Here is an 18,513-nt window from a genome sequence, read left to right as displayed (position 1 = left end):
CACCAGCAGGGGCTACAGGCGGCCTCAGAGCGCGTGCGCACAACGACACTCGACGGAGGCTCAGTGTGGCAGGCTTTAGCTGGCTCAGGAGATTGTTCATTGGTGCCCTCATTTTTTCCTCGTCCTGGACGTATGCCAAGTTTTTTCTCTTGATCACTAACCTCCAAAGGTGAGTATAGAGACAGGCATTGTATAGGTAACAGAAAATTTGTTGGCAAGAAGATGATGATAAAGTTTTTAGCTTGGTGAGTTCCCTGGTCGTTGTGGGGGAGCTGGAGACGCGCTGCCTTTTGCTGACCTTGTGTTCCTTAGAAATGGTGTAATATATCGTGTTCACTCACTCGACATGTCACCAGTGTTTTTTGTGTTTATATATTGTTATAATATTTGTTGTGGAGTATTTAAACGAGGTTTTGGTGATTTTTCCTCAAAATATCTAATGGGGTTGCCAGATATGGCTACTGCAAGAACAATACCTCGTTTTTACGAAACTTCATTTTAAGTGTAGCTACTTATTATATTGGATTTTGTTGTTTGAAGCATGTTTTGTGTTATATTTAGTGATAGTTAAAAGGGTGGCTTACATGTTAGTATGGAAAGAGTGGTGGTGAGTGACCTTGTGGCCGCCACACGTTTACCGCAACATTAACAAAGGCTGAGGTAGCCATCAACTGACACGGCTCAACTTAACTAACTAGGTATTCTTTTTCACCACCAGTGCGCGAACATGTTTATATCCTCAAAAATATTGGAACTAGAATCTTAATCAAATGACTAAGCTTTGGAAGTTTAATAAATTTTAATACAGTGCTAGGGTATACATTACTAGCTCATACAGAAAGGTAAAAGTTATCACGTTTAGGCTAAAAACTATTAGGATTTTTCCCTTGAACAATTTCCCCTAAACACCAGTCATTGTGCCTTTGATACAGTAACAAGCATTGCTGCAATTTGTATTTATTTCGTATTGGATATTTTGTCATGATCAGCCAAGTTCCTACCAATGCTATTTTACCGTGAGAGCACTTTGTTTGGCTTAGTACTTTCTGTTTAATAGACCCCCCCCCACCTGCTAGGAAGTTAGTTAAGGTTAGGTAGGTTTTTTTGGTTGGCTAGGTCAGGTTCTATTAGGTTGTAGTAAATATTGCATCTTTTATAATGATAAGCTTCCATACACAACAGAAATATTGTAAGGTATGTTTACAGCTACACAATGATCGACTCTGGGCAAAATAAATGCCAAATACTGCCAGTCATGGTCAAATATAGTTATGTTATTCGCCAGTAATGGACAATTAGCTAATCAGCACACTCACGGTAAAGTAACATTAGTGGAAACTTACCGGTTTAACTTATGCTGGAAGGATGTTTACCAGGAAAAATTCCCCTTTTTCTTGGAGGCTATTTCTCGGGTCCAAACCTTTAGCTTATACAACATTGCATAAGAAACTTCATTGCAATTTCAAGAAATGCTTAGTTGTGAAGCTGTCTGAAGTATATACCGTATTACTACAGTATATATATATATATATATATATATATATATATATATATATATATATATATATATATATATATATATATATATATATATATATATATATTTTGCTGGCTTGTGGTGGGTCACCTAGTTGACACTTCACCAAGAATGTTAATAGGCACATTGCATCATACAGAACTGTTTTGTGCAATTTCTTAATCGTGTTCTTTTTCTGGAAATAGGTAGCATAGGTTACATAGTACTGACCATGTACTGTACCTATAAATGGAGATGGGATGGCAGACCAAGGGTTGAACAGCCCTGATTTAAGGAAAGAAAATCCAGTATTCAGGGTGATGAATTTAGAAAACAGGTGCATCTTGCAACTAAGACTTGCTTTAAGCCTGTACTTTGTTAGTAATAGTATGCCAGTTGTAAATTAAAACTCATATTCCAGTATTTTTATTTATTTTTTGTATTTGCAGTTTCATCATTGATATGTTAAACACTTTTCAGGTTTACTAAACATGAGTGAGTCACCTCGACGTAGTGTCAACAATGGCACTTCACCGCTTCATGAAAGGTCCCGAGACCCTTCCTTCTCCCGCTCAAGGTGAGAGTACAGTAGTGTTAGGACTGTTCCATGTGTTAGTGATAATCATTTACCATCTTCAGCTGAAAAGTGGGAGAAATTCATCATGATGCACTGGAAAGTGGGTTTACTATCTTGCCAGAGGGTGAGGGTCATCACGTACCCAAGAAGGTTAACTCGTACCCACGCCAACTCGCACCCAACTCACGAGATACGTCACACCCAAGATTACTTACACCCAATTCAAGAGATAATCTATACCTATCAGTATACAGTATATACCGTGCATTTTAGCTTTATCTGATTAAAAATTAAAAAATGTAAATCTTGTAGGAAGGTGCAGTGAAATGTAATGCAGGCTTTATAAGTGGTTGCATCTCATAACATAAGTACAGTATGTTATTCCGTTTTACAAACTTTGCACTACAAATACATATTTCACACTTATGTGGTTTAGAATGACTTTATTGCAATTTACAGATTTCAGGCTAATAGATTTGGCAGTTTCAATTTATAAACTTGGCGATGTAAATGTTTAAAATGGTCATACATATAGACATGGATGATTCTAGATGGGGTGTGCCCATTTTGTCACCACTGTTTTTACCCGCTTCATCACCACGTTCATTCCCATCACCATTTCAAGGGTAATACATTCCTGAAAATTCTTGCATAATTAATACATCAATGTACTGTATACAGGTACACGTAAATTTAACTAAATTTGCCCAAATAACTGTTGCTTGAGATATAAAATTATCAAAACACCTAGTTTACAAAATTGTATTACGAAATTATGCCTCGGCATAACAATACATTGGATCACTCAAGCATCTCACTAAGACAATTTATTAAAGATGAAAAAAAAAAGTTACTACAGTTCCAGTATATGAAATGTTAACCAAAACTGAGGGTAATGACCACCACAATGATAACACCATTTGGTCAGTTATATCTCACCTTTTGTAACAAATGAGACAACACTATAGAGAAAATTAGAACAATCAAAGACTAATAATAAACGAGTCCAACTCAGTCCTTAGTGTATCCTTTTATTACCTATTATCATTTATTTATACAGTATACAGTACTGTACGTATATAAAGTTTGAAATTTATACCAGCCGGATAATGAAAATGTCCCCCATCCGTCAAGATAGGCCGTTCGGTGCAACCTTATCAAGTTAAATATCTACTCATGTTCATCCTGTTGTGTGTGATAAAGTTATTCACATCCTTTATATCCCTGGAGTTTCTATATAGCTTGTCAGGATGATGCTTGGTGAAACTCGGTCTAACTTTTTCAGCTCCATATATTACTATTCTCAGCTGTACATATTTGATGATTATGTTAGCCAATTATACATTTATACTTTTCAGTTCTCTTAATATATCTCTGCAGTACTTTATTAAAAAAATTCATATTCTGGTTTGTCTGAAATATATTAGTGATTACAGAAAACAACTCATGGTTGTTGTTCAGGAATTGAATAACAAAGAATATTATATGATCATCATATAATGGTTGTAACAAGTTCTTGGTGGTGGTGCATACTACTAATACTGTACTGTACAGGTGACACCCAGTTTCATGATACAGGTTGAGAATGTGGTGCTGGCAATAATTACACTAATTTTACTACAGTTCTTGGTTTTCTTTTTCAATAAAGTAACAGTTTTATATAGGTTTAATGTAAGGCATTGCCCATGCCATGTTGCCAATGCACATATGACTGCTAATGTTTCAGAAAGTTCACTTTGTATATGCACATATGATATATAATGTTTTTTTATGTTTGTGTATACTACAGGTAAAAGTGTTTTTAATCCTCTTTAGAATAAAGTGGTAATGTGTGAAGAAGTAATCATCTTGTCACTGTAATAGTATTAACATCTTAGGAGTTGGTTCATGGAGTCATGATGCGCACATTATCCAGGGTTACTTTACTGAACTGTAGTAAAATAAATTAAAAATATATAGGTTACAGATAACTAATTGTTTGGAGAAATGGCTGTTGCATCTTCTGGTAAATAAATTTTTGGTGTTGGTATGTACTGTAGTGTCATGGATGTCATGACTGAATGGTTTTGTAAGAAGTAAGTTTTCCCAGTATTACTGTATTAAATGGCAGCTGTTACAGCTTCCATGTGATTTTATATTTTACAACAGATCGAGATCAGTAGAACGTCGAGATAGCTACAAACACTCCTCTCGGAGGTCTGGATCACCAAAATATCGCGAGGATCGATACCGCGATGACAAATATTCCTCCTCGTCACGCCGTCGATACTCTCGCTCACCTTCATACTCAAGAAACCGTCGGAGCAACAGGTATGCTGGGGTTGAAATTTAGTGTTATTGATGTGGGCCACATGTGTTCACCCCAACACTAATGAGTTTTATATAGCTAGTTAGTCAGGGCAAAATCCGTTTATTGATCGTGCAAGTTCTTAACTTTGTTTTGTATTTGTAAATTTTCATTAGTGTCACTATTAAAGGTGTTGCATGCAGACTTGCTTAATCAATTTGAATAACCTGTGAGGATTTGGATGGGAATTCTTAAATTTCATGTGCATTTTATTAATCTTTTTCTTCTAATTGTTGAATTTCAGTTGTCGTTCTACTCCCATCAGTTATAGGTGTTGGTAAATAGGGCTCGGATAAATTTGGTGATTTTTCTGATTCTTAGGTCTCAATCAAGGTCACCTATGTCAAATCGCCGGCGCCATCATGGAGATCGGGAAGACCCCAGCCCAAGTACTTGCCTGGGCATATTTGGACTGAGCCTCTATACTACAGAGAGGCAGGTGAGGAATTGCCTTCTAGTCTCTAGTGTTGTCCTACTCAGTATTTATAAAGCTGTATTGTAGTACCAACCGTGGGACCGGCTCTCACCCGGATAAAGGAAATTACCATTATTTAGAAGTTAGTATTTCTCATGTACTTATAATAGGTTACTAATACACTGCTGCCGCTTATTCACACCTCCAACAATAGTTTTATATTTTTCATTTTTTTTTTACGTTTAGGAGCCATGTGCGGTTCAATAAAGGTAGAATAAAACTGTGTAGCACTTAAATAAGCACATTGCCACCCTTAGCTGGGAATTCAAACAAACTAACTGAATAGTCGGAGCATTTGGTGCACCACTAAAACATTAGCAGCTAACCGGTGAAATTACGAGATGCTGTCGTTCAACGGGAGGTTTGTTGGATAAAGGATTTTTCAAAAACATTGCTATTTTCGGGGGATTTGCCAGATATGGGAGCTTCATCCTGTATTTATAAAGATAGCATGAAGTTGTAATTTGCATCCACAATGGCAAATAAAACAATGCTAAAGATTCACCACTACTATTAATTGGTGCTTGTAGCACGACGTGCTTCTTGTCATTTGCTCCCAGATGGCGAGTAAAATGTTTCAATGTTTAGCTTATCCCTCTTAGACATTCAACCATTTTTTTGTGGACACTTCATCTCAAATTAGATAAAAGTGTATTAGTGTGTTTGATGAGGCAAAACCAGCTACGAAAAACCTGTACACATACAGGAAACAGCAACCAATGAACATGGCAAAGGGAAATGAGAATACAATACAGTATTTGTCTAGTCAAAACAACCACCAATTAAAGGAAGAAATCACAGGAAGATCCGTGGAGAGGAAACATATGACATTTTAAAAAGTTTTTCTAGTCCTCAGAGAGACGGATGTCCTATGTTAGGTGAACTTGTGGCATTCGGGATTTTCCGGAAAATTCCGGCTTTGGGAACGATTTTCCGAGGGGCACATTTTCTGGAAAATTCCGGGGACGGTGGATTTTTTTCTGGGTACGAGAGTCGTCTCGTTACCTGGAAATGTCTCATTCCCTGGAACTGCTCTGCACCAATTGTTCCAGGTAACGGAGATATCACTGTGTGTGTGTGTGTGTGTACACCTAGACCCCGACTTACGACTACGTGGACTTACGACCGTCGGGACTTACGACCGCCTCAGATATAGATAAAAAAAAAAAAATTAAAATGACACACGCATTTTCTATACCGAAATGTTTCCAGTTAATGTAGTTTCCATGTATAATTAGAAAATTATGGGGGCCCCATGTGCATTCAGCTGACTACATTAAAGGTTAAGTGCTCAGTCACACTGTATCCATTCCTTATTATTTATTACTTTCACTGTACTGTATTTCATTGTAGATTTTTTATTAAAAAAAAAAAAAATTTTTATTTTTTTATTTTTTTTTATCTATGTCGGACTTACGACCTGGATTTGGGTCCCTAACCCCGTCGTAAGTCGGGGTCTAGGTGTATACAGTATTTATTTATTTATTTATTTAAATTTAGCTTGAATGCAAACTATCACCCTTTTAAGTTTCTTCAGGTATAAGTACAAGTGATAACACAAGGTGAGCGGTCCTAGTTGTGATGAGACAAATAATGATGATTAGGTTGACTGGTACCAACACTTCACATGGTCCCAGCTCTAGGTTATACTGTACACCAGTTGTCTTACTACCTAAAGTGGTGTTTGAGGGACATACACTTTTAGTTTGGGTTGTGGAAGTAAATGATTATCATTCATGAGTATGGTGCCATCATGGCAGTTACAGGCAGTCACAAGTACTGCACCTACAGTGATAGATTGATACTGAAATCTCATTTTATGGCTGATCCTGGATGAAACTTCCCCTCTCCTCAGGAGTTGGGTAAAGCTTGTCAGGACAGATTGGACTTTGAATGGTGAGTGCATTGCTAGAGTGAGGCCAAGACCCGTCATCCTCTGGATTTTAAGTGACAACCTTTTGTATTAAATTTCCCTGTACGGTATTTAGGATGGTGGTTACAACGGCAGGTAAGTCGATCATTGAATTTGCTTCCAGACACCAGTGGTGAGGGTTTATTTCCGACGTGACGAAACTTCAGGAATAAAGATCCATCTCTTAGTTGTCTTCCCTACACTACAGGGTACCCCAAATATGTTAATGCTGTACCACCAACACCCTCTTTGTTCCCACCTTCCTACAGAACAGTTGGAAAGGGCTTCTATGAAGGGAAAATTGTACTACACTGTATTATACAATAGTTGTAACAATTTGTTTTCCCTTCTTTTTCAGCTTCATCATCTTTTTGGCAAGTACGGCCCATTAAACAAAGTCCAAGTTGTTCTTGATGCAAAGGTAAGTTTATTATAAAGTGGTTTTGGAATAGATGAATCATTATTCATGTCATAGAGGTCTAGTCTAATCTAGTCAAAATAAATATAATTAAAGGTACTGTAGTATAGTGTGGGGTGTTGCAATATCACGAGGGATTGAAAGACAGATTCTATTTCAGAGACGAGAGGATTACAGCTGAAAGCATTTTTGTATATTTCAGACTAGTCGCTCTCGAGGGTTTGCATTTATCTACTTTGAGCACGTAGAGGATGCCACAGAGGCTAAAGAACAGTGCACTGGGATGGAGATTGATGGTCGACGCATCAGAGTAGACTATTCCATCACGGAACGAGCTCATACACCTACCCCTGGTATTTACATGGGTAGACCCACATAGTAAGTGTAACTTTTCTTTTCCCTTGCTAGGTGTAAGGAGGATTTTGACACCAAATTCTTGTGCCACAACAGATGAACAGGTGTACAACCCCTGCTTGTGTTTTCTCTCCATTCCATAGACCGGCCAACATAAACCAAACACATCATTCTCACCTTAGATTTTGTTGCATATTTTTATATTTAGATCATTACTGTGTCATAGTAAAGTCATAGGTGTAGTATAAGTGAAAATGGTAGTTTTAAGTACTGCACTGTGTCAGAGTACCAAATGTAGATATTTTACTTTAGCATTTGTACTGCATATCATTACAATGTATTTACCAAGTGTGCATCTTTATCCAATGCTCTTGCTTTAACCTCATACTTTACCATTCATGAAACTATCTAACATTTTGGGGGATATTACACATCATTGACTTGGTGATACTAACAAAAGGAACCTGACACAGTGTAACACATGATTCACTCTCCTTTGAAGTACTCTTACAGCATTCAGAGTTTTTTTCATACACTGTACTGTACTGTACACTATTTTCAGTTCCTCTGACTTTGCTTTTCTGTCAAGTTAGTCTTGTGCATTCTCAGATCCCTAGATGTTACAAAGAAGATCTTGCCTTTGAGAACCCATTCTCTCAAGCTTTTTAATGCAAACACTTATTTTCTTTTGATACCGGTATGTTAAATTAAAATAATTTATAGAGTTGATCCCCAGGTGATGACAACCAACCACTCACTCTTGCTTGTAGCTCATATTATTTTCTATTTTAATTTGTCCTTTTCTCACATCTGGTAGCTCATGGTTGTGTGTCAGAACACAGACACATACCCGGTACACTTGAAACCTGATGAAGTTGTTTACTCACAAATATATGTTGGCTTGTTGTGTCATTCTCCATGTTTTTTATATATAACATCAAATCTGAAATGGAATATTGTCTTCAGTTCTGGATACGGAAGGCGTGGGGGTGGCGGCGGCGGAGGCGGTGGTGGTGGCGGCGGTGGCGGCGGCGGTGGTGGCGGTGGCCGTTACAGTGGAGGCTACGGTGGTCGCCGCCGCTCTCCCTCACCTTACCACAGAGGACCTCCTCAGCGACGGTCATACCGCTCACGGTCGAGATCATATTCCCCACGTAAGTAAACCTATATACACGTATCATTCTACCCTCTGTTATTTCTGCTCTTGTCTGGTTTAGGTTTCCTCTTGTCTTAGTTTTCTATTCTTTGCTGATCTGTTTTTGTTCCCTTATTTTCAATTCATATTTCTTGATGTGTTCATATCTTCTACAGTATTATTCTTCCCTCCTGTATGATATGTGATATGAATATACTATATTACAATTGACAGAGAGAGTGAAAGTGTTAGACATCTGAGTGGTAAGTAGATCATTAAAACTAAGTTTTATTTTTCTTCAATTTTGTTTACATATTTTTCATACATAAATGAGATAGGTCATATGATGAAAGCTCATGTCTGTACCCTGAATTTACTTCAAAAATTTTATTTAATGGTTCCAAGAAAATTTTTTATTTCATTCATTTTTAATGTTTGTTCCAAAACATTGGTCTTTGGAAGTAAGAATCTTCCTTATCCCAGATATTTTATGACTACCCCTCAACCTGATCATCTTCAACAATCTTCCACATGTGTTCATGCATTTAATTTTTTTGGTGAAACAGTCACATCCATGCAAAACAGTTTGTGCAAGGTGCCAGTGTGATATACTGTAAGTGAGAGCAGAAAAGGTGATTGAAAGTAACTTCAGAGTTTTCTCTTGGTTCAAGCCACCTTGTATCATGAAAGAAATTTTGCAAGGGGGGCAGAGAAAATCAATATCTCATCAGAAACCCAACCGTTGGATCAACACTGGTGTGTGAGGAGTAGTGGTTGTGATTCTTCAAAAGTGTTGGGCATAGCTTATCCCTAGTTTTGAAGGAAACTAGATAAATTGCAGCATAATCAGCTCACTGAGTCTACATGGAAGTTTGAGAGAATAGTAATCATATTTTAATTAAGTTTGCAAGAATGTCAAAGGCAAATACCAGAAAGATTAATTTTTTTTTTCTAAAGAATAGGACAACCTTACTTGACAGTTACTATGAATTGAGATGACTGGGGCTTGTGGTTGAATGTTTGTTTTAGCAATTTTTAGTAATGATGCACAGACAAAGAACTGTTAAGAAGTAATGCAAGGAAGGATGTGTGGAACCCTTTGAGCATTGATTAATAGGAAGTTTTGAGTACAGTATACAAAGAAACTTATTATCACGGCCCTCTTGCAGCTGTGTACCATAATATCCCTCTGATGTTACCGTGTCCTTTGATCACCCTACACAACACTAGGAGCAATACATCAGATCAGCGCTGCTTTTAACTGGGATGGGAGAAAGCGCGGTTTATATTATAATTATTATTATTTTCTTCCTTCATTGTCTTTGTTAGTTGTGAAATGTTAACTAATTTTAATGTGGTTTTGAAATACTTTCAAATTTAATTTACTATGGATTTGAAGGGTTTATTACTTTTTTCTGGTGCAGGGGACAAGAATTTTCCTTAACCCCACAGATTTTCACTTATCTGACTTTGTTTGTGGGATATAAATCTGGGTAGAAAAATAATAGGAGGGATGGGGCTTATGATGTACATTTGTGGAAATGTGTTCCTACACCCCCCTGTGGTAACCTGCGTCTTCAAACGGCCAACCTATAGCAAACCTTTCCATCAATCACGCCCGCCATTACACGATCAATACTCATTCATTCGTGAATAGTGATACTACTACTGCGACGTTGCCGTCTGGAGACACTGGTTACCACGGGTTGTAGGAACACATTTCCGCCACTGTACCAGAGTAACGTACTGTACTGTGTCACTCTAGTCTGGTTACTGTTGAGAGTTTCCTCCCAGCCCTCACTGGGGTACTTCTTGAAATCAACAAGAGTATAGAGGGGTTGCACATGATGTCACATATCAGCTGACGGTTTGTTTGTGGACAGCAGGTAGTACCACATCATCAGCAATATATCTTTTCACCACATACTAATACAAATATTTCACTGATGTTCTGTTTAATACACAGACATAAAAGCAAAAATCCAGGGAATATAATCTTAATGTTTCCCAACAAATAGATAAAAACAGACGTGGTGGATACCAGAAATAAGCCGAAAAAGATGGATGTCGACTGCACTTACAAGGCTTTTTGAGGTTAGTACAGTGCGGTAGCTATTGACCATAAACAAAGTGAAAATAGTTTACCCTTTCAGGTATGTCATCATACATTAATCTGAAAGGGAGATTATTATACGACAACAAAAAATGTCTGAAAGTTGTTGAAATAACTTTTCCAGTTAGTGATGTTTACACAATTAATGAAAGTGTTGGGCACTTGTTAGTTAATTTTCTTTAATGTTTTATTATTATTAATTACCACAAATTAATTGGTTGGTGTTAAGTGATCAGTAACCCAACCACTTTTCCTAAAATTATCACCATTACATGGAAATTTTCCACACTTTGTGGGATAGCCATAATTACCTGATGGCAGCTGTCCAAGCTGCCATAGTTTCTTGCAGGCTCTCCAATTCATTCTTGACCAACCCCTGGCTCTCCTCTTCTCCATATTCAAAGCCATGCACCTCATGACCCAATTTGTCTCTTCCATTCACCTTTCCGTCAGTTAAATGGTGTGATCTTTTCATTCCAATTCTGTTGATATGATAAATGAGAAATGTTATTTTAAAAATATTTAGATTTCAAGTACAGTATATATCTTCACCATGAGGTAGGAAAGTGGTGGAAGTGATTCCATATGGAGAAGATGTGTCTCTTCTATTTCTTTACACACACACACAGGAAGTCCTCGATATACAGAATATCACACGTACAGAAATTTTATTTTAGTACCAGGTTTGTTATACAGCCAAAAATTACGTAGTTGTGGGAATTTTTTAGGAAACGGTAAGTATATAAAATGCCGTACAAGCCCACAAAAATGTATTCAAATTAAACTCCATAGATAAAAAAAGAAGCACCTTGAGTTGAAATTTCCATCAATACCTTCATCACTGCATGTCGTCAGCTGTGAGTTTGTTTACAAGAATGAAAGACGAGTGAACCATACCTACTTATATTAAAACAACTGTAATTGTTCATTGTTTTTCACGGTGTACAGATATTATTATATATACCTATGGTAGATTTAGGAGGGTAAATGTTCAGGTCTAGGAAGCAAACAGTTATGGGCAGTTACTATTACGTATTATTCTAATATCCTGCTTTTATGTAACTTCAATATGAGGCATTAGAAAAGGTTGTTGACTTTCTTCATATATTAACAGATAAGTTATAAGCCACTGTGTAAGCTTTCCAATTGCAGATAAATCCTGTATGAAGAAAAATTTTGAAAGAGTGTGTGTGTGTGGGGCAACAATGTTTGTTAATGGTAATATACACTGTTGCTCTAAGGTAAATATTTTCTGATATTCAGAAATCATAGCAAGTTATGAATCACACTGAGTCAATGTATACATGTTAGTAAATTATGTCAAACTCTTTCGTCTAATAACATAGTATCGCAAATGGCAGCTCCACTCCGGACGGGGGAGCAAGTCCACGAGTCGGTCGGGACACGGCTTGCGCACGCCACTCACGGGTCACGCCAGTCGATGTGTGGGAGAGACGTTGCTCCCACCACTTCACAACTTTTACAATGCTGTACAATTATTTATGTAATTTATTGCCTCCAGTACTATATGATATATAAAAATGTATTAAAATATTTTTTATTTAAATGTGTTTAAAAGGGTTAAAAATTATGTATATTATGAAGTTTTGGGTTGGAAATTTTTTCTGTAAGAATGCATCTCTCATATAATGGGACTCGATGGGAATACATTTTAGGAACATACCCCTTCTGTTAATCGAGGACTTCCTTTATATAGTTTTTTTCCCCTCTCTTTCCATACTTATGCCTCCTTTTACTTTGTCTTTGTACTTAATTTGTTATTTAAGTTTCTGTCTTTTCAGTGTTTGGACAAAATTTTTTTCCAAAATAGTAACTGGCCAGGTCACCAACACTTAGACAGCTTAAGGCATTGTAGGAAAAGTAATAGGAAGTAAAAAAAATAATTTCTATGGAAGCATGTGTATAAAATATTGTACCTTTGTTTTGTTTGGTCATGAAAATATGAAGAGCAATATAGTAAATAGATTTAATTGTGGTGAAGACGTCCTTAGAGTCTTACCTAACCCTAAGTAGCGACATCCTTTTGACTAGGGTTGGAACCCCCGAGATATCAGTCACTATCCTACCACACAGTTTTTATCCACCTAAAAAGTTATTCTTAATTTTTTGTCTCATAAAAGCCCTGGTTGTAATTTGTACACATCTCAGAGTATTGTTACCATTGGTCTACACAAGTGCTTTACTCTGTTATGGATCTTTATACCCAACCCAACTCATCTTGGTTACAATCTATGCAACTTGTTTTACCTGCCTTGCAAAATCAAAGACTGTATTTGTAAAAAAAAAAAGGTGGGGGGGAGCTCATATGTTGCAAGGTGTAAGCGGGATCTATTATACAGTATATCACATTGAGTATTAGCAAACTGAACCTATGTTTTGTGACATCATTGCAACCCCTGTATAGTCAGCACCAAGTTCTTTCAACCAGAGTTTGAAATTTCCCTGTTACCATTTGCATCCTTTTCATGGTTTATGTAGTGTTTTTCAGTGGGATTTGTACTGTTTGTTTTGATATCTTTAGTAACAACAGTATTTAACATTCACCTGGGAGGCAATGGTTTTCATACACAGTTGTTCATACTTGAGAGTGGATCATTGGGCTGGTGACTAGGGGTTTTCCACACTACCTGAGGGTGAAAGGACCTCTTTTTCTCACAAGATTATTCAAGTTTTTGAGATCAGTTATCTGAACTTGGGAGTTTGAAATTAATATTTTATCAGTACAGTAATAAGTATTTTATGTAAATACTCCAGATATCTTTATTTGACAGTTTCTTGCTTCATGGGTGTATGTGAGTTGTATACCTGTGGCCTTTAAGAACACTCGGTTTACCGTATAGTGTATATTTGATATTTTTCATTTGAGTTGTGGTAATTTTTACTTTTATTTTTCATGAAGTTTGTAAAAGTATCCAGGGCTGCGGTCACATGTTTTAACCTTCACCAGGTCTGCTTGACATCAGTTCCTATGCTTGTGGGCAATGATGCCATCTGGAGATTTACATTACTTTGATAAGTTCATTATACCTGAGCTAGGGTGTGGTTAAATCCAGTATTTTTACTTAGATGTGGTGTGTCATTATAGTACTGTTAACCCCTTCTGTGTCACACTGTATGGCGGCAGTAGTACAAGTTATGTAAAGTTCGTCGGATGTGTGGCAAGGAAGTGGTTCACACTTGTACAAAATGCCTCTCCACTTCTTTCTTGAATCTATAATTCATGTTAAATGTATACTGTATTGTTATTTGTAATACTACTAATATATTTATGGTTTCAGTTATGATACTTTTTATTAAATTAAAACTTAAAATCATATAGATCTTTATTAGTAATATTTTCAGAATAATCAAAATTTTAAGTAATATTTATTATGCAAAATTCTATCCTTTTTCAGGTCGCTACAGCCGGTATTGAGGTGTTGGTGTCAGTTAGACTTAGCTGTTATGGAAAATTTATCCTGTTCCCTGTATGGGATAACCATTTTATTGGGATAGTAACGGGCCATTAGGTATAGACTTAAACCTTGTTAGAATGTAATGCCATAAGGTGTTGTGTGTAAGATTACACAAGGTCATAACAAATGTCATTTTCTCATTGTACTGAATAAGAAATGGTGCCAATGTCTCCTAATGTTATATCACTTTTAGATAACTTGCCACACTTCTTGTACAGGGAGCAAAAATCTCAATCCCAACTTGAATATACAAATGAATAGCCCTGAGGCATTAATAATAAATATATTTAGGTAAAAATACATATGAAACGGTGTTTGTACAATGCAGTAGTTGTGGCTATGTCATGTTATGAAATTTTTTCAGCTGGCCAAAATTACTTATTGGTTTGCCATCTTAATATATTAGTTCTTGAAGTGAAAATGTGTTTTGTGCTTATTATTTTAGTATTTAAATCACAGATGATGTGGAATTTTGTTATACACGAAGGGTGTTTATGTTAAACATATAAGTTTAAAGGAATTTGCACTTGTGATTGCCATTGCTATTACAATTAGCTAAGTAAAGTTATCATGAATTCATATCTTTGTAAAGATTTTTGTTTCTTTATTATTAATGTTTTGTGTTGCTGATTATAATGTGTGATGAATAGTAGTGAAATATTGATTGTGAATATATCAAAAAGAATGTGTAGACTAGGTGCGTGTGTGTGTGTGTGTGTGTGACAGGAGAGTTAGAGCAACTCCTCTGATACCTTAGTTCATATTTTAGTTCCAAACATGTACAAGGACAAAAATAGTTGTGGTTCACTGCATAAATAAACATATGTTAATGATATTTTCTTTTGTCATCCCAAGGCTTGAAGAATGGAGTATTGGTGAATATTGGAAGATAAGGAAATCTTAATGAATGAGAAGAGTAGAAGCACTGGCCAGAGGCCTTTAGGGAGCATTGGAGAAGAACTTATGGCGAAGACAGAACAGGCTGGCAATATTCTTCACTCATTTAAAGTCAACCAAGAAATGGATTGTTAACAAGCTAGAATTGAAAATTCATGAAGCATGTGAAGATCTCAAACGTTAAGAATTTACTGAAGCTTGAAGGGGCACTTGGCGAAGCTTATGAAGAATTCACTGTTGATTTGAAGAAGGAAATAAGGCGGGGAGAGGGTAGCACACAAGAAAAAAAGAAGGGAAGGAAGTACGAAAGGGAAGTAAGCTTGAAGCACGATCAAAATCTGGGGCAAGACGAAGGAAGGCAAGAATTTGCTTCAGATCAAAAGGGCGTATTACGTCATCCTTGTTGACACCACATCAATCTCATCCTCATGGGCGAGTGTCAATACTGCCACTGAGGTAATCATTCATCTCCATTATGTTCGACACCTTAAGATAACATCTGACAATTTAATTTACATATTTCTTTTTACAAGCAAAAGTTCGTTGCTAGTCAATTCGGGTTAATGTCCACGACGAACAAATTTAAAAAATTTGATTATCAGGTGAACAAAGTTCTTTATTGGATTACAGTTCTTCATTAACAGGGTGGACAGCTTACTTCATTAGTTAGGTAATTTCTTGGACCAAAAGTTCTATCATCTTGTCTGAGACCGCCATAAGTAATTCACGTTATATTCTTGACTGAACAGGCGTTTGAAAGGCTTCTCTTTCGTGGCTTCTTTTTAGTTAAAAAGTCTTGGCTCCTTGTAAAAAAAAAAAGATATTCCTTCCAGTAAGCCTTTGAGAAAAAAGATTGCAACTGAATCAGAGCATAGAAGATTATTATTGAACCTTGGAATGATAATAAAGGGCACCTTTATTGTTATTCTTGGGTGGACCCAACTTGGCTTCATAATTTTCACTGTGTACGCCATTAAAAAAAAACTTGCGTCTGTTTTGATCAGTCAGTAAGTTTCACAGATGAATTACACTGAAATCAAAGTGGAATATTGCAGCCAGATGAATACAATTATTGCTAATTTGTCTTTCTTTCCAGATTTTTATTTTTAAGTTCGCAACTTGCGATATAACAGAAGTGATTTCAGCTCTGTTCTTGCGATATTCTAAATATCCTTCTTAGAGTTCCAAGTGAAGTGATGCAGTAAGTCAACAACAGGATACCCTCAAGCTTTATCACCCTTGACACTGGAAGATAATCTTGTTTCTGTAAGTTATCCTCAACGGATTCTGTCGTAAAACAGGTAAAGTGAATCTTTGATAGTACTTTGAATGAAGTCATATTATAATGGATGGTCAGAATTGCCTAAGCTCACAGAATTATTTGTGTGAAAAGTGTTTACTGGTGATGTAAGAAGGATACGAGAGGACAATGGTAGTGTGTGTGTGTTGAGGCAGTGAAGCAGCTGTCAGGAGAGACAACTGAGCTACATACATCATGGAAGAGAAGGAAAGAATAGGGGAGTGTATATTAATGGCAAAATTGATAGTGATAGGGCAGCTTGGAGGCTCTTTCCTCATGGTCACCCCCATAGAAAGGAGTTTTCCAGGGAAGTTTGGCATTATAGATGATTAAAGGAAGGTTGCATTTAGGAGTGATTGATAATAATTCTTGTTCTTGATTTGAGCAGAAGTGAATGACCAATTGATATAATGTGTTAGATGAAGTTTTGCAAAAGTAATGTGGCTGAAACTGTCTCGAGGTACAGGCATAGGATTACAGGTAACCCTCGATTTGTGATGGAGTGGTCTTAAAACATCATCGTTAAAGCAAAATATCATAAATCGGGGTTTACCTGTACTGTACAGTATATGGTGAGTGATGGGTTGGTGATTTCTGGTGCTGCAAACGAAGGCACAGCAATGAGAGATTGATGTAGGCAATGAATTGGGGTTAGTATTTATGGTAGCTGACTAGTGAAATTTTTTCAAGTTTAGGTGAAGGACTGTGTATAATGTACATACATTCCTCGCCATTGCGTTATGCGCGAGTTGGCCGATGGGAAGTGATCTTTGCTGAAGTGTCTCACACCCCTCCATACCAGCCAGCTGGGGGCTGAGGCAGGCCCTGTTGTTTCTTTGATTTTTTTTTACCACAATGGGCAAGAGGAAAGATTTAGCAAAAGAGCATGTTAATATTATGCCTGTGTAGTTATTGGCATGTATCCATTTGTTGACTTTTGGTAAGGATTATGCGTTGATATGTTTGTTAACAGTATTACTGTATGTATGTGTCATGAGATCTTTAATTTTGTAGTTTTATAGACAAAAGTATTGGAATGATAGAGAGGTGTGTGGAGTGTAATTGGTTACAGGATGGTCAAGGTGATATATGATTGGTTACAGGATGGTCAAGGTGATGTATGATTGGTTACAGGATGGTCAAGGTGATGTATGATTGGTTACAGGATGGTCAAGGTGATGTATGATTGGTTACAGGATGGTCAAGGTGATGTATGATTGGTTACAGGATGGTCAAGGTGATATATGATTGGTTACAGGATGGTCAAGGTGATGTATGATTGGTTACAGGATGGTCAAGGTGATATATGGTTGACTTTGAACCTGTTCCATCTTATACAAAAGGTAAAAGAAAAGAATCCACAGCAAGAGAGGGAAATCAGTGTTCATACCCAGATGAAACATCCATGGTACTACATTGACGGTGTTTTGTACGATTGCAAGTTTATTTAACATTTTTGGATGCATGCAGTCAAGCAATGTACAGTTTAACAAGTTTAGGAACAGGAAGACACTCACACTCTTTCTACAAGTCTGAACCACTCACCCAATCTAACCTGAACTTAGTTACATTAGCTGCTGCTACTACCTGTATTACTATTGCTTTTTCCCAGTTGCTTTTGTGTTTTGCACTAAAGGGGTTGAGTTTTCACTTTTCTGTAAGATATACAGTATATATGATACTGCTCTTTTTACATTTCTTTCAATTCATTCTCTCTATCTCTCTCTCATTATTTCTCATCCTTTTTGCTCTCTTTATCTTGTCTCAATCTTCTCACATAATGCATAACCATCTGGAATGATTTATTCTTTAACCCCTATGCCCCGGGCCACTCTGGCCTAATCCCCACGCGGGGTAAATCAAGAAAACTCAACTTTTCCAAAAATATTTTACCTTTTTCAAATGGTAAAGCAATAAAAAGTAAGAAAAACTATATATTCGCTCTCTAGAAACTTCCCTGGGGCCGCAGTGGCGAGGGAGATGAGGGAACAGT

General features: G+C 36.8%; 1 protein-coding gene across 7 annotated transcripts; it reads left to right on the top strand.

Moving 5' to 3' along the window:
* The first annotated feature begins 13 nt into the window (after nucleotides 1-13).
* LOC121876824 (transformer-2 protein homolog alpha-like) lies at nucleotides 14-17,811 on the top strand. Of its 7 annotated transcripts, XR_006090822.1 has the most exons (10): nucleotides 14-169; nucleotides 1,997-2,093; nucleotides 4,242-4,403; nucleotides 4,762-4,879; nucleotides 7,186-7,248; nucleotides 7,448-7,623; nucleotides 8,566-8,753; nucleotides 10,753-10,828; nucleotides 15,179-15,676; nucleotides 16,317-17,811. XR_006090822.1 is itself a non-coding variant. In XM_042382262.1 (9 exons), exons 2-8 carry the CDS (start codon nucleotides 2,008-2,010, stop codon nucleotides 10,782-10,784), a joined length of 825 nt encoding a protein of 274 aa, XP_042238196.1. In that variant the 5' UTR covers nucleotides 14-169; nucleotides 1,997-2,007; the 3' UTR covers nucleotides 10,785-10,828; nucleotides 15,179-17,811. The 7 variants fall into 7 exon arrangements, 6 of the variants coding, with proteins under 6 accessions (XP_042238196.1, XP_042238199.1, XP_042238195.1 ...); XM_042382262.1 differs by having other exon boundaries at nucleotides 15,179-17,811; XM_042382265.1 differs by lacking the exons at nucleotides 15,179-15,676; nucleotides 16,317-17,811 and adding an exon at nucleotides 14,264-15,156 and having other exon boundaries at nucleotides 4,774-4,879.
* The last annotated feature ends 702 nt before the right edge of the window (nucleotides 17,812-18,513 follow it).

This window comes from Homarus americanus, unplaced genomic scaffold, assembly GCF_018991925.1.
Source record: "Homarus americanus isolate GMGI-L3 unplaced genomic scaffold, GMGI_Hamer_2.0 scaffold50281, whole genome shotgun sequence".
Lineage (NCBI taxonomy): Eukaryota > Metazoa > Arthropoda > Malacostraca > Decapoda > Nephropidae > Homarus > Homarus americanus.
Note: the sequence above shows the minus strand (reverse complement) of the source record. Positions and strands in the feature narration are given on the sequence as shown.

Coding starts and splice junctions, on each gene's coding strand:
- LOC121876824 (XM_042382262.1), top strand. CDS start 2,008: ATGAGTGAGTCACCTCGACGTAGTGTCAACAATGGCACTTCACCGCTT. Junction 4,404..4,761: donor AGAAACCGTCGGAGCAACAG/GTATGCTGGGGT, acceptor TCTGATTCTTAG/GTCTCAATCAAGGTCACCTA. Junction 7,249..7,447: donor AAGTTGTTCTTGATGCAAAG/GTAAGTTTATTA, acceptor TGTATATTTCAG/ACTAGTCGCTCTCGAGGGTT.